The sequence below is a fragment of the Pogona vitticeps genome, chromosome 8, assembly GCF_051106095.1.
Source record: "Pogona vitticeps strain Pit_001003342236 chromosome 8, PviZW2.1, whole genome shotgun sequence".
NCBI classification, from domain to species: Eukaryota; Metazoa; Chordata; class Lepidosauria; order Squamata; family Agamidae; genus Pogona; species Pogona vitticeps.
In genome coordinates this window covers 10203047-10218493 of record NC_135790.1, presented here as the reverse complement: position 1 = coordinate 10218493, position 15447 = coordinate 10203047, and the positions used below count along the sequence as shown (strand labels likewise).

Sequence of the window (15447 nt, the reverse complement as noted above, 5' to 3'; positions counted from 1 at the left end):
CTCAATACATTTCAATGGCTTTGCGAAGTCAATTTTTGCAAAATTAAGTGTGTCATAAAAGGGTCAAAAATGGTTTTAAATGCTTGGATTAGCTTCTGCACCCTCTAAAACGGATGCAAAAGTTAATTTGGCTTTGATCTGAGTTTTCATTAATTTATGGTGAATTTTTTCCCCCCAACTTTTGACAGCTGTCAAAATCTGACAGCTCCATTATTTCCTATGGGGGAAGAAAAAATTCACAAAAAATTAGCGAAGACTCAGCAACTGTTCTAAATGCTTGGGTTCGTTAGAGGACCCCCTAAGTCGTGTGCAAACCTGATTTGGCTTTGACCTGAACTTTCGTTAATTTATGGCGAATTGTTTTCTCCCCCATAGGAAAGCATGGAGCTGTCAGATTTTGACAGGTCCATTGGTTCCTATGGGCCGGAAAAAAAAATTATCCATAAATTAACAAAAAGTCAGATCAAAGCCAAATCAGGTTTGCACATGGCTTAGGGGGTCCTCTAACGAATCCAAGCATTTAGAACCGTTTTTGACCCTTCTAAGACACCTTTTTAATTGAAAAAAGAAACATCGTTAAGTGAAGCAGGGGACCTACACTAAAATCGCATTCGTTATGCGAAGCATGGTCCCAAACTTTGCTAAGCGAAAATCGCCCATAGGAAACATCGTTATACGGTGCATATTATTTCCTAAAAAAACACATCGTTATGCGAATTAATCGCTAAACGATGCAATTGTTAAGCGAGGCACCACTGTAATAATATCATTAAAGGAATTAGTGCTAACAGCTAATGTTGACTCTGCCAAGAAAAAGATGAAACCCTGTCACGCATCTGTGAATGTCCAAAGACTGCACAAACAAATTATAAAGTTAGACATAATAGAGTGGCAAAATCAGTGCACTGGTGATTATGCAAAAAATATCACTTACTAGCCTTCAAAAACCTGTGGGAACATCAGGTAGCAAAGGTGTCAGAAAATGAGGAAGTCAAGATCTTGTGGGATTTCCAGATCCAAACAGACAGACACCTTGAACATAACACACCAGACATAGTAGTAGTAGAAGAAAGAAATGTCTGAATAATAGACATTGAAATTCCAGGGGATGCCAGAGTTGAAGAATTGGAAAAACTAACAAAGTACTGAGAACTGGCAATCGAAACATCTCACCTCTGGAAGAAACACACTTCAGCAGTCCCCGTAGTCATTGGGGCTTTGGAAATAATATCAAGAAACTACACCCAGTACTATAAGCAGTTGCAGATCTCAGAAAACACGCTATCAGAGCTACAAAAAACAGCAATATTAAGAAACATCATAAATACTGCACTGATATTTACGTAAGAGATATTTAGGTTTTTGTATCTGTTATATAATACCAGTCAATGTTTTTATAATGTTGACTGCCTGGTATTTCTGAATAATAATAATGCCATTTTTTGCAGCTCTGATGGAGTTATTTCAGAGATCTGCAGTTTATTACAAGGAATGTTATAAAAGATTGCAATCAGCTGCAGATCTCTGAAATAACACCATTTGAGCTGCAGAAAAAACAGCCATATTAGGAACAGCATGCATGGTACACTGATATTTAAATGATAGATTTTTTTGGTTATAACTTATATTGCTCATATAAAAACCATCAATGTGTCTTGTATTGTTGAATAATAATAGAAATAACAGTGATGATAATGATGTAACTAAAATATAACATAGACTCACAAGCAATACTTAACATGTTAGGGTTTTTTTGTGGCCAGGTGGGTGGGCCCACAGTGTTCCGTAAAGCATGGTAGTGGGTCCCCCCCCCAGATCCTCAAGTAGTTGTCAGAGTCCAGTGGCACTAACAACTATCCTGAGTTGGGTGGATGGCAACTGCAAGCGGCCTTTTTAAATCTCCCACAGTATCTTGGAGCCGCACTTCTCACAGAACAAAGGGGAAAACGTAGGTCCTCTCACTTCACTGCGCTGCTCTGAGTTTCACCCTTGCAAGTCACCAGGGTGGTGGGCGGGCTGAGCCGTACGTACCACTGCTGAACCTTGTTTTCAAATGCAGGAGCTAAGCAACTTCCCCCGTGAGTCGCAGAATCCAGCTGAAGTGCTGCACCCAGTCATTTACAGTTGCACTGCCCTCCTCCTCTTGTGCCTCTTCACCACCATTATCACCTATATCATCAACCACAGGTGAGGCTCCCCGACACCTGGGCACAAATGGCCTTTCACAGTTCTGTACACTGTTTGTGGGCAAAGAAATTGCAAGAGTATTTGCGAAGGCTTTCACAGCTGGGATGTAGTAGTTGTTGTGGGTTTTTCAGGCTCTTTGGCCGTGTTCTTTCACCAGTCTCTCAGTCTCCTGAAAAGGACAAAAGCTGATCCAACAGCCATAAATACTCAACTCCCAAACAAACTGCACCAGAGCACAGAATGCTACTCCTGTCCTCTGAAGATGCCAGCCACAGAGACTGGTGAAACGTTAGGAAGAACAACCTTCAGAACACGGCCAAAGAGCCCGAAAAACCCACAACAACCAAATTGCAAGAGAATTATTTATTTACTCCAAAGGTCACTGAGCTTCTATAAGCCACTGCCATCAGGCGGAATCTGGCAGGCATCTCAGGGTACAGATGCTGGGGCTGGCAATAGCACACCTCTGTTGGAGGACACCGAAGTTTAAGTGTAACAGCTGAACCTGATTCCCTAAAGGAGTCTGACGCTACTGGGCATGATGGAAAATGCCACTCAATCGCCAAAAGCGAAGCTCCCCTGTCAAGCCAGTCAGTGTGGAAGGGAGAGAGCTATCTTATGCCATCTGCAGTAATTGGAACACGGCTCTTTTTTTTAAATCCGGGGAATAGGGAAGGACATTACTTCTCCAAATGACAAGAGCTGCAAATGTACTGCCAGGCTGTGGGCGCCGTCCTTCATTCTCTGCCATGCTGTGAACTTGCCATTCTTGTGGGCATGGTTGGTTGGGCCAGGGGATGAAGGGTGGCTGCCACTTCATTGTAAAAGGATGGAAATATTCAGAGAAACATATACAAAGCTGCTACACCCCCCTTCACCACCACTACCACAATAAAGGAGGGTAGTATGAAGAAGCATGAGATATTTCCTCAGGAAATGTCTCTGATGAAATTTCGTTTGTATCCCGCTGAGAAGCCAATATGACTAGAAGGGAAAAGGCAAACAAGACTCAAATCTTTTCTCTAGAAAAAGGGGGCTGGGGTTGGAATATACGAGCTGGAAAAGCTATGCTGCCCCCACCCCCTACTAGTCCACTAAGACAGCTGCTTTGTATGAAAATGTCCTACTTGGAATGAGGTGGAGTGGAGGCGGGTAGCCAGAGAAGTAGACATATAAGAGATAGGTCAGCCCTGTGTGGTGATATTAATCTGTTTCTCTGTTGAGGAAGGCATGCTGTCGTTCATCAGCTGAGTCCACACTTCGCTTTCGGAACATTAATGGTAGAGGGCAGCACTCCAGACGTTGATAATAATAATAATTGTGTGCCATCAAGTGGGTTCCAATGTATGGTGACCCTTTCCAGGGTTTTCTAGGCAGAGAGTACCGAGACGTGGGTGACCTTTCCCTTCTTCTGGGGCCACCCTGGGATTGTGCAGCTTGCCTATGACTACCTAGGCCAGTGGTGTCGAACTGTGGCCCTCCAGATGTTCTTGGACTTCAACTCCCAGAAGCCTTCACCACCACCTCTGCTGGCCAGGATTTCTGGGAGTTGAAGGCCAAGAACATCTGGAGGGCCACAGTTCGACACCACTGACCTAGGCTGAGCCAGATATTTAAACCACGGAGCTATCCAGCCAGGACACTTCAGGTGTGATTGGGCTGTAAAGGCCAGCTTTCTCCACCATGGGCTACCCTGCTTCCGGCTGCGGGCGGTTGGTCCACCATCTGGAGGGACATACTTTGGCCACCTAGGCTGAGATCATGGATTCATTCCTAGCCATCTCCGGATAAGGTCTGGAACCCTGTGGTGCCCTTGCCAACCACTGTAGGCAGAGATGACATGAAATAAAACTACATGTCCATGTAACAGCTGGAGTCTTGCCCAGAGGAAGGGACTTTTGGCCTTCCAGATGTTTTCATCTATAATTGTCAGTAACCCCATCCAGCCTAACATGGGCTATAATGAGGGATGATGAGAGTTGTTGGGCAAGGAATTCTTCAGCTCCGTTCTGTGCACTAATAGCAGTTTGCCCAAGATGCTTTCCCCATCACCTACCGCCTGATGATAGGGATTCAGTCTGGGAACCTCTGCATGCAGAACACCTGCTTTGCCACTGGCCTCATGTCTTTTCCTAGCTTCCTTATCCATATACCTCTGGCTTTGGGTTTTTTTCCAGCTCCATTCACATCTCACAGAAGTGCTGGCACATGCTGCTTAACCTCTGCTTCCACATTGCCATGACATCAGCTGTGTTTGCGGGTGGCATCACTCTCACCAACTACATGATTATCTGCCAAGCGGTGAGTATGTTAGGGAGGAGGATGTCAGCCTGGTTAGCTTTCAGGGGTACACTGATGACTTCTACATCCACCCACATGCACCTTATACAGCAGTTGTGTCACTTCCCAGTGATATCCTGGTGTTGTACACAATCCAGCAGATGTTTTCTTCTGCAATTGCTGGCGTAGTGGCCCAAATCCTGTTGCACAGCTCCGCTCACTGGTGCAGCAGGAGTGACATCAGGGTCAGAAGAAGATGGCCACTAATTAAAGAGTTCCTGCTTATCAAACCCCATATAAAAGCAGGGACTCTAATCGGTGGCTGCTGATGACATTATTCCTGCCGTGCTGGTGGAAGTACCTGAATGGATGCAGGCCATAATCTCACAAGAATGATGCACCATTGTGATTTAGTATAATTAAAAATGAAACACTGCTTGGTCAGTGCTCAGTACCGGGCCGTAGCCTTGGCAGGACCGGGCTGCGGAGACAGATCTCCCACCCATCCTCCCGCCTGACCCCTCCATGCACACACACACACACACCATGTACGTACGGGTGCCCCGCCCAGCCGTGCACAAACTCTGCCCACCCCACCCCGCCCCCCAACCGGTCCATGGTTCGGAAAAGGTTGGGGACTAGTGCTCTAAGGTATGATCAGACTTCTGCTCACATAGTCCTCAGCCTGCACAGGGAGATACCGTTGAGCAGCCTCTGGAGGGCCACTGGTTTTTCAGTCAGATGCACTCTCAATTGGTCTAGTTCCTTGAAATCTGCATACTCCCTGTCCCTTTCCCAGAAGATCAGGGAACATTTTGGACTGGCGGCTCCCTCGACTTACTAGCCCCGGCTCCCCCAATACAATATGTTGGGAAGCCTGGCCGGAGTGCCAGCTGCAAGGATGCCATGGAAGTAGTTCCAAGGATTCTATACCTGCCCCTGGCTGGATCTGGTGGCACCCCAGGGTTTTGCTGACCACAGTTTGGGAACTGCTGCAGAGGATAAATGGTCCCCTGAAAGAGGTGATAGTAATATTCAGGTCCAAATTATATGAAATTGCAATCCATTAAGAGCATCTCTGTAAGGATAGCTAAACTATCAGGTTCAGATTCACCTTTTCTCATTTTTCCCTAAAGTTTGTCCTGTCCTGTTATAACATCAGTTACTTTACTAAGCTAGCAAATATTTATTTTTATGTACATTTGTCAAAATGTATACATTTCTCAGGCAGGTTTTTCCCCAAACTCAAGTTTTTGTAAGGACATGGTGGCGCTGTGGGCTAAACCGTAGAAGTCTGTGCTGCAGGATCAGAAGACCAGCAGTCGTAAGATCGAATCCACGGGACGGAGTGAGCTCCCGTCGCTTGTCCCAGCTCCCGCCAACCTAGCCGTTCGAAAGCATGCAAATGCAAGTAGATAAATAGGGACCACCTCGGTGGGAAGGTAACAGCGTTCCGTGTCTAAGTCGCACTGGCCATGTGAGCACGGAGGATTGTCTTCCAACAAACGGTGGCTCTATGGCTTGGAAACAAGGATGAGCACCGCCCCCTAGAGTCGAACACGACTGGACAAAAATTGTCAAGGGGAACCTTTACCTTTACCAAGTTTTTGTATGTATATTTTTCAATAACATGTTTTATGCGTGCTGTTTTGTATGCATTTTAATGAGAAAACTTTGACTGAAAACTTCAGAAAAGGGTGGATACTGATCTTCAACTACACTCCAGTTTGTTCACATCACGGAAACTTGGAACGTTCAAGTGAAAACACAAACCCAACCAACAGCTTCCTCCTTTTCCAGCCCTTTGGTTCCTAAGTTCAAGTGATCCGAGATGTTGGCATCTTCCAATAAATCTGCTTCTGCCCCCACCTCTGCAGGTTGGCATCATCCTCCACTATTCTTCTTTGTCCACTTTGTTATGGATGGTGGTGATGGCGCGCGTGATCTACAAAGAGGCTACGTGGAAGGCCCCACAGTTGCCGGAACAGGAGGTGCCCCCGCCAGCCCCACGCCCAATGCTACGGTACCAAAGAAGGGACATTTCACTTTGTTGGCAGCAGTGGGGTGGAGGGTGAAGCTGCTGGGTGCAAGCAGAGGGGCTGGAAGTGCCTGTCATTACTGTGTCGCTAAATTATGGATCACAAGAGAAGCCCTCCTCCAGTTCTGCCAGATTCAGTGCAAGACTTCTGTGCGAACCATGGGTGGATTGTTTCCTTTGGAAACCATAAGAGGGTTCCTCACTTCCTTGTTGTCCCAATCCCCTGCCATATTTCTTTAAATATATGCCAGGATTGTGTTGTGTGCATGTATGTTTCAGGTTCTACTTGATTGCTGGTGGAATCCCTCTCATCATCTGTGGGATCACAGCTGCTGTCAATATCCACAATTACGGAGATCACAATTCCTAGTGAGTAATTGTCACACCTGTCCCCATTTATGGATAGGGTCTCCACAACTGGCAGCAAATCCTGAGTTCTGGTTCCCTGTTTTAGAAGGGTTGGTGGGACCTACTTCCTCTTGAAGTCAGCCATCTTCTTTCCTTTCCTTCTGGGTCTAGCCTAAACCATCTTCCAGAGAAGCCAAGGCCTGTGGATGCTTTTCTTCCTCTTTTATAATGTTAGAATCTGGGCTCATTCTCCAAAGGTGAATGGTGGAAGATTCAAGACATATAAAAGGAAATATTTCTTCACACCAGGTCTGGTGGTGGTTGCCACCATGGCCAGTTTTAAAAGAGGATTCATAATTGCATGGAGGTTAAAGACGCTACTGACTACTGGATTGGGATGCTTTTCCATCACTTCCAGTGTTAGTGGTGGAGAATCTTTACATATCCCTGGCTAGGGAAAATGCAGCAAAGAGTGTGCTTGTACTTCTGTGCACATAGTCAAGCACTAGATTTTAGGAGCAGAGAGGACTGCTATGAGAGTCACGCATAGGCACAAGTGTGCAGGATCAGAGTCTGCTCATGTTGCTAGCAGCAGGGAGAAAACAGGGTCATCTGTTGAAGCCATTAACCATCTCAATTATATCTACAGCAATCCAGTGCTTAAAGGTTTTGAGGATTAGTTACCTGGTTATATATCTGTTAATTAATTGTTACACGAAATATAAGGAAGCTGCCTTGTGTCAGTTGAGTATACTTGTTCTGCAGCAGAGCTAGGAAAAGTTACTTTTTAGTTCACAGCTCCCAGAAGTCCTCAAACCTGGCACGATGGAGGGGGATTTTGGGAGGTGTAACTTTTCAAAAGGAAGGAAAGATCCTGAAGCTGAGGCTCCAATACTTTGGCCATCTCACAAGAAGTGAAGACTCCCTGGAAAAAACCCTGATGTTGGGAAAGTGTGAGGGCAAGAGGAGAAGGGGACAAAGAGGATGAGATGGTTGGATAGTGTCATTGAACATGAATTTGACCAAACTCCGGGAGGCAGCAGAAGACAGGAGGGGTCCATGGGGTCACGAAGAGTCGGACACAACTTAACGACTAAACAACAACAAACTTATCCAAGCTCAAACTATGCCTAATTTATTTTTTAAAAAATGAACATGACAGTGTATGAAACGTTGCCCTTCTGTCTCTCCTGATTTGCCTTCTCCATCACCAGAAACTGAGATTCATTGACATATTATCTCTGACTGTGGAGGTTCCATGATTATAAGCTGCTTATGGAGGAAGATCTGGGCCCATTAATTTGTTGTCTTTAATATCCATTGGATCTGGTGGCCATTTCCACCATCGTGTGGCGGTGAATTTCATACATCAGTTACACGTGGTGTAAAGAAAGGCGTCTTTTCATGTGTCCCGACCCTGCTGCCAATCCATTTCCTTGGCTGCCTTTATGCTTTAATGTTATTAAAGAGGGAGAAAAGCTTTCTATGGATCATGCCTAATTTTATGAACCTCTTGTACCACCGCTCCTGTTCTTGCCATGTTACAATTTGGGATGTCTGTGTATATGTGCCACTTTAAAGCAGTATTTTTAGCCTAATAGTGGTGCATAGTCAATATTTGGGGTGGGGGAAATGGAGGGGAGTTTATTGACCTCCCTGAGAACCACAGGCTCCCCCCCCAACACATAGCAAATAGGCCCAGAAAAGCACACACACAAACCTGTTTGTGGTTGGATTACAGCTGCAAAAGGAAAGGCGAATGGTCCTCTCCTATATTTTGCAACTTCCCCTGTCCCAAAATGGCTCACTGCAGAACAATTTTCTGTTTTCTGTTTAATTGCTTCACAGGCAGAGCAATTAAACAGCTCTCAGCTCTCCTGAGAGAATGTTGAGCTGGAATAGAGAGGTTCAGAGTCCAGTTGACCCCTATTTAAGTTGAGATGAGCCCTAAACCATGACAGGTGGGTCTGAAGGAGTATGAAAAAGAATCAATTGTGGGGGAAGGATGGAAATGTGAACTCAGAGGAAGGCATCTGCGAGAGATTGTACTTGTTAGCATCTGCAGATGCCACCAGCAGTGAAATGGGCCCTGAGATGAGGCACACCTCTTCATGTAGTCCTCCAGAAGTGGGAATGCCAAGCTGGAAGGGGGTAGGATGGTCGGAGGGTGCTTGCAGCTTGGCTGCCTGTGCTGTCTGGTCTGTGTAAAGTTGCCTTAAAATCAGGTCAGTTTTGCTGGTGTTGAGGCTGGTTGGAAGCAGGGCTTTAGAATTCAGGGCTCGTGCCAATCCCTGCTCCAGCGTTCATTGGGGCACTGGCTTAGCTGTTGAGGGAAGCAGGTTGCTAGTTTGAATAGAACAATATTTCCCAACCCTTTTCAAGTTGTGACCCCTTTTTATAATAGCCACGACACCTGCGATCCCCTGCCACATTTGCTCACACATCCATCTTGAGGAAAACCCAGGGGATGTGAGAGAAGGACGCTGAAAGACTGCCTGGGGGGGTGGGGGTGTTACTCACAAAAGAAGGCTCCCAAGTTCTCAAGCCACATTCCCTTTGCCCACTTCCAGCTTCCTCACATGGAACTCTGCCCACTCCTGTCTCCAGAGCGGTCTTCCCGTTGACTCCCATGCGCCATAGAGGAGCAAATAAGACTAGGGCCTTAGACTTCTCCATGCTGTAAAAATGGCTTCTAACATAGTGATAAGACATTATAGAGTAACCTGTTAGCTTCATCATGGGAACACAGATAGAAACCCCTGTTTTAAGATGACCTGCAACACCCCCTCCTCCAGGAAACACTTTGTTGCTCCCTTGGGAGTTACAGCCCACGGGCTGGGAACCGGTGAAAGAGAGCATGGTTGTTTAGCTGCTGATAACCCTGACCTAGGGTGGCCACTGGTTTACTTTGTTAACCTTTTTCTTCTCTTTTCTCTCTCCCTCCCTGCCACTCTATGCAGCTGCTGGCTGGCTTGTAGGCCAAGCATTGGGGCATTCTATGTGCCTGTAGCTTTCATTGTGCTTGTCACCTGGATATATTTTCTGTGTGCTGGGATCAGCTTGCAAGGCCAAGCCAAGAACCCGAAGGAGACACCCAAGCCTTTGGAAACTCGACCGCGCCTGGGGGGCAGCAGCAATTTCTTAACTGATTCAGGTTCCATCTCAGTCACTCTAAATCCTGGGCCCCACGGCGTTGAGGTTGATGGTATCTACTCTTTAAGAGTGCAGTTCTGGGCCCTTGTGATCACCCATTTCTTGTACATCGTCCTGTGGACATTTGGGGCCATGGCAGTCTCCCAGCAGTGGTTTCTTCTGAAGGTTGTCTTCAGCTGTCTCTACGGCATCACAGCGGGAGCATTGGGACTCTTCATCTTCGTCTACCACTGTGCCCGCCGCCAGGATGTGCAAAGTTCGTGGTTCACCTGCTGCCCGTCTTACAGGAATGCTTTGCCCATGCAAGCCTATGTCCACCCTGGGGTCGGGGTGGAAGATGGCTCACAGGTCTTCATCGGTTGCAGCCCCGAAGCGGCTCAGTCCATCAAGTCTTCATCCTCCCCCAGTAGCACTAATTCAGCCCCGGGCTCCTGCAAGCTCAACAACCTGCAAGTGGCCCTTGGGCAGGCAGAGGTGACCCCTTTGCCCCCCACCAGCTCTGAGGATGCAGAGCCTTCCAACAGCAAGAATACCCCGCCAGCCAGGTATGCCAACAACTTGCACGGGCGCAGCCGGCACCACAAAAGCCGGACTAAGCAGTACAGGGAAGGGAAACACCAGCGTCTGAAGGCACTGCGGGGGCCTTCCTCTGAGCATCCCACCAGTGAAAGCGGAAGCCTCCACAATAGCCATTCGGAGAGTTACCAAAGCAGCCGAAATAGCCCATTGAACAATCGGCGTCTGGGGGTGGTGCCAAGTCTGGAGTCAGCCCTGACACAGTCCGATTTGAGTGATGGCAGTGGCAATCATCAGGTGCCAGATTTTGGCCGAGCCCAACGACGAAGCGCCAGCAGAGACAACCTCAAACACCAGGCCAGTGCCGCAGCAGAGAAAGAGACGAAGAGGCGATCCTTTCCGCTCAATGCACCCAATCAGAACGGAGCGTTGAAAGGCAGCAAGTATGATATAAACCTCACCAATGCTGACAGTGCAGCTGGCATGAAAACAGGTCTCTGGAAGAGCGAGACAACCGTTTAGGAGGAAGTCAAAGAGCCCAGCAGGTGCAGCTGTGGAGTGTCCCCTGCTCTCTTCCTTAACAAGAGGTTGCAAGGGGTGGGCATCTTACTGCCAGAGCCTGCCAAAGCCAGCTGCAGAGCTGTCTGTTATGCACTCCATATCGGCTTTGGTGGCGTTAGTGGGAGTGACCATGCTTCTTGCTAAATTCCCTGCAGCAGAGAGGGAGGTTCACTGGGCACTTGAGTGGCAGAGCTGGGCATAGATGTCTATATGGCATGCCATGGGAATCCTTCTCTGCCCCGCTGTTCAAGTTGACTTCATTGTTCTGTGTCCCCGGGAGACCTTCCTCTCCCTGGATCAAACAGGGGTCACCTACCTTCCTGAGATGTTAAAGTCATATGGCGGAAGACAATCGTTTGTTTTTGAACATTCTGGAGCCATTGCAATAATATTTTGTATCTCTTCTGCATGTCGCTTAGATCCTCAGATGCTTCTGTATAGCATACCTGAGGATGGCGGTGTTTTATAAGCTGAAATATGTACATATGTATAGGCAAAATTTGCTATCCAGTGTAAGTGCCTGCGTATTTGACATTACGCAAACCATGTCATGGAAAGGAGGTTTCTCCTCCTACTCAGCTCAGGGCCAAATCATGTGGCTATTTCTGATTCATAGACATAGAGACTGAATTTGCTTGATTATGGGGCTGTGTTGACAAACCACCACCATGCAGAAGATAGGTTTCAAAAGAGTGTATGTGATTGTCACACTTTCATTTTACTTTCCTGTTCTTATGATCCAGTATTCTTGTAGCTGTGCTACACCACTTTGACCTGCCAGGTGAAGGCTCCTATTTCTTTGGTGAAATATATATATAAGTTCCTTTGCACAAAAAACTGTCAGGGTATTCATTTTCCCTGACATCTTCATTTCTAAGTGGAATGGAGAGATTTTTGGTTTTTCCTTTTTTAAAAAAAAATCCAGAAGTACATTCACAAAGAGGAGTTTCCTGCACAGGCAGAAGGGGTATAGCCCATAAACAAGTGAACTGTTCAGTAAGAACTAGAAACAAGCAGTGCTAGTTCTTGAACCTCAAGGCTTATGTCCTACATGCCGGAGCTGGAGTCCCGAAGGCAGCATGTGTCGTTCTGCCAACTCCTGCGACATTGCTGGAACCAGTTGTATTGGCTCTTGCCTTTCCATTGGATCATTTTAGCAATGTGGAGAGGGGGGATCTGCTGCTTGGGTAACAGCCTATCCTCCACATTACCTTACCCAGGCCTCATGTTCTGGAGAGGACACTCCTCGATTCAGAGCATGTTACCATAGTCTCTTGAGACTGAAGGATGCCTATCTATGTCCTACATGACGTTAGCAGCAACACTGACATTTTCAGCTACTCTTCCTACCTGCAGCTCTCTTGAGCTATCATAAATGTGTTCCAGGAATTTTTCCAGCTTTTTGGGGAAAGCATCTGGGTTACTCAGGATGCTGCAGTGGGGCAAAGGGAGCACATCCTCAGCACCATTCCCAAAGCTGTACGTCTGTGAATGGTTTAGTAACATAACAGCAAGAGGTTGAAGTTTTGGCTAGCCAAACAAACAACAGTAACAACAAAGGAGGGCATTTAGAAGAAGGCTTGGGTTGAAAGTGTTTTAAAGTGCTTTTAAAGTGCTACCACCCAAAGCAGCACAAAGCATCTTTGGATGCAGTTCTCAACCTTTGGGTTGCAGTTCTCAACCCTCTCTCCCCTCCTCTTGGTCCTTTGGGTAAAAGCTTGGACACTGCTCACTGAAAGTATGCATGCCCCTACAAGAAGTAATGCCCAATGTTTCCCATCACCACCTCCTCCTCCTACCACTTTCCTCCTCAGAAGGCAGACCAGGTCGCTGGAAGAGGGGGGCTGCCAACTTGACCCCGTATGAGCAAGACACTTGGAAGTGCTTAATATGCAACAACCAAAGTAGATTCAAAAGGACAGCAGATTTGCTCACAAATAGTATATAAGCACTTACAAAAACTGAATATTATCTTAAAAGTGCCACTCTCCCTTTTCTGGATAAAAATGGTCTTTCATTTTTGTGATATTTGTTATGGCAAGTATGCTGTGCCTAACAACATAGCAAACATGTTTCTTGCATCAGAAATATTATTTTTGCCTATATACGCATTGAATTGATCATTATTGACAGCCGTTTCTTGAAGCAGCAGCCCTAGCAAAAAAAGAAAAAAGTATGTTGAAGAATGAGGACCAAAAATCTAAACTGTATAAACAGATTTTGAGAGTCAACAAAAATGTCCAAGAGACCTCAGAGGCTCAAAACATGTTAGTCCTTTAAGAATTGGGAGAGTATCAAGAATGCTCTTAAGCACCTTTGGGACATTTCCTTGTAATTTTTTCATGGGACGGTTATGGAAAATACTCTTTCTTTGCCAAATAGTCAAGCGGTCACTTTAAGAAGTTTATGTTGCATCTGCTATATGTGGAAACAAGCTGAAAGTAGCCCTGTGAGCAAAGCCCTTTCTCAAAGGCAGCTTCCCAGATAGGATAATTATTTGTTGCTCAGTTTAAATAAGTGGCAAAGGATCCTTCTCACACAACATTTTGCAAAAGCAAAATGTAGATGGTGAGACAGTGGAAATGATGATTTTAAAAATGTTTTAAGTTCTTCACAGTGGTACAAGCCTGAAGAAGTGGTGTTTAATCCACAAAAGCTCAGTTTATTGTGTGATGATTTTTTAGTAGTCTATAAAAGTATTGCAAATATTTGCATTTGTAAAAAATGTTACTTTCCCAACAGGCTCAGCATAGATCCCTAAGTTTATAAAGCTACAGTGGTGCCTCGCATAGCGACGATAATCCGTTCTGGATATATCGTCGCTATCCAGAAACATCGCTATATGGAAATAGAAACCCCATAGGAACGCATTAAACTCCGTTTAATGCGTTCCTATGGGGGACAAACTCACCGCTAAGTGGGAATCCCCCATCCGGCCGCTATTTTCGCTGCCTCGGTAAGTGAGGAATCAGCGTGAAAATGCTGCGGGTGGCCATTTTCTTCATTTGGCAGCCATTTTGGAACCGCCGATCAGCTGTTTTGCTAACATCGCAATGCGAAGATCCGTAAACGAAATGCTTACCGATCATCGCAATGTGATGTTTAACCTATTTAAACATCGCAATGCGATCGTAAAAAAGATCGCAAAAAACGAATTGCTATGCGGATTCGTCCTTAAACGGTGTGCTCATTATGTGAGGCACCACTGTACTTCTGTGATTTCATAAGTTGGAGAAAAAAGGGAATATCTAAAAGTGTGGAAAGATTGTTAGCCTTGCATGGGTGAATGCAAGGCTTAACCTAAGATGGTTTGTAATAGCGGTATCACTGCTTATAATTTGTTTTTGTTACAGGAAACAGAAAGCTGAGGAAAAGCTAGAGAATCGTTTGGAAACTTAATGATGCTGGTTGGGGAATTCTGGCAGTTTGGTCCAAAAAGTAGATTTTCCACCCTCTGCACTGAATGCAACTAGATAGTGGGAACCACCATTTTATATTTGTTGCCCACAGTTATTTTGCACCCATCCTTAGTTGGTGGGTGTCGTAGACTCAAGTAAAAAAAAAAAACCAAAGTAGATCTAACAAGCCACCACTTTGCACCAGACTTATAGTATATTGGGGCAGTTGTTCTTCCCACGCCTGTGAAGCTTTGCAAACCTGGCAAGAGCTGGATGACCTTTGAAAGCTATTGGAGCTGAATTGGGCTCACTCACTCCTGGGCCTGGGCTGTTTAATGCAGCAGGGCTTTGACCTTCTCTGCCCATGCTGGAGTATTAACAGCACCCCTGCAATTATAAAGCACCCACGTTTTGTCCAGAGATGGCAGAGAAAACATCCTTTCCTTAATATGCTTAAAAAGACAGGATCTTGTTCTTGGGAAAATACCACCTTTTCTTTCCTGTTCCTCTAGTTCTAGTGAACATTTGAACTTCCATGGTTATAGAGAACAATGTGTGCTACAAGAGGTGAGAGGACAAGCAAGCAAGAAAAGATGTCATTAATTTACGCCAACCCTGCAAAACACATTGTGCAACTGGTTCCCATGCTGGCCAAAAGAAGGGAGCCAGGAATGTTCACTGAAAGATCAAAGGCCATTGAGTAAACACGTGGATCCTGCAAATAGCAATCCCCCTTTTATTTAATTTTTTAAGAGTAAATCAAGGCAACTTGCAGTAAATTAAAATCAGAGACATAGTGGTGGCTTAGATCCCTATATTACACCCTTATTTAGTGAGAGAGAGAGAATTCCCATTTTATAATACCACGAACCAACATTATACCCAAATGAGACGCTATCTGTACCAGTGGTTCAGATGGAAGCAGAGTTCGCTTTTCCTCTCAAGGAGCAGAAACAGGGGCACATG

General features: G+C 45.7%; 1 protein-coding gene across 2 annotated transcripts in view; it reads left to right on the top strand.

Annotated features, from left to right (window-relative positions):
• ADGRA2 (adhesion G protein-coupled receptor A2) overlaps window positions 1-13195 on the top strand; it is a 127284-nt gene extending 114089 nt beyond the window's left edge. For both annotated transcript variants that reach the window (XM_072979084.2, XM_072979082.2), the window contains exons 15-19: window positions 2060-2187; window positions 4365-4488; window positions 6345-6490; window positions 6785-6874; window positions 9814-13195. In XM_072979084.2, the coding sequence (XP_072835185.2) occupies window positions 2060-2187; window positions 4365-4488; window positions 6345-6490; window positions 6785-6874; window positions 9814-11044 (1719 nt within the window). In that variant the 3' untranslated portion in view covers window positions 11045-13195. The remainder of the gene's footprint in view (window positions 1-2059; window positions 2188-4364; window positions 4489-6344; window positions 6491-6784; window positions 6875-9813) is intronic.
• The last annotated feature ends 2252 nt before the right edge of the window (window positions 13196-15447 follow it).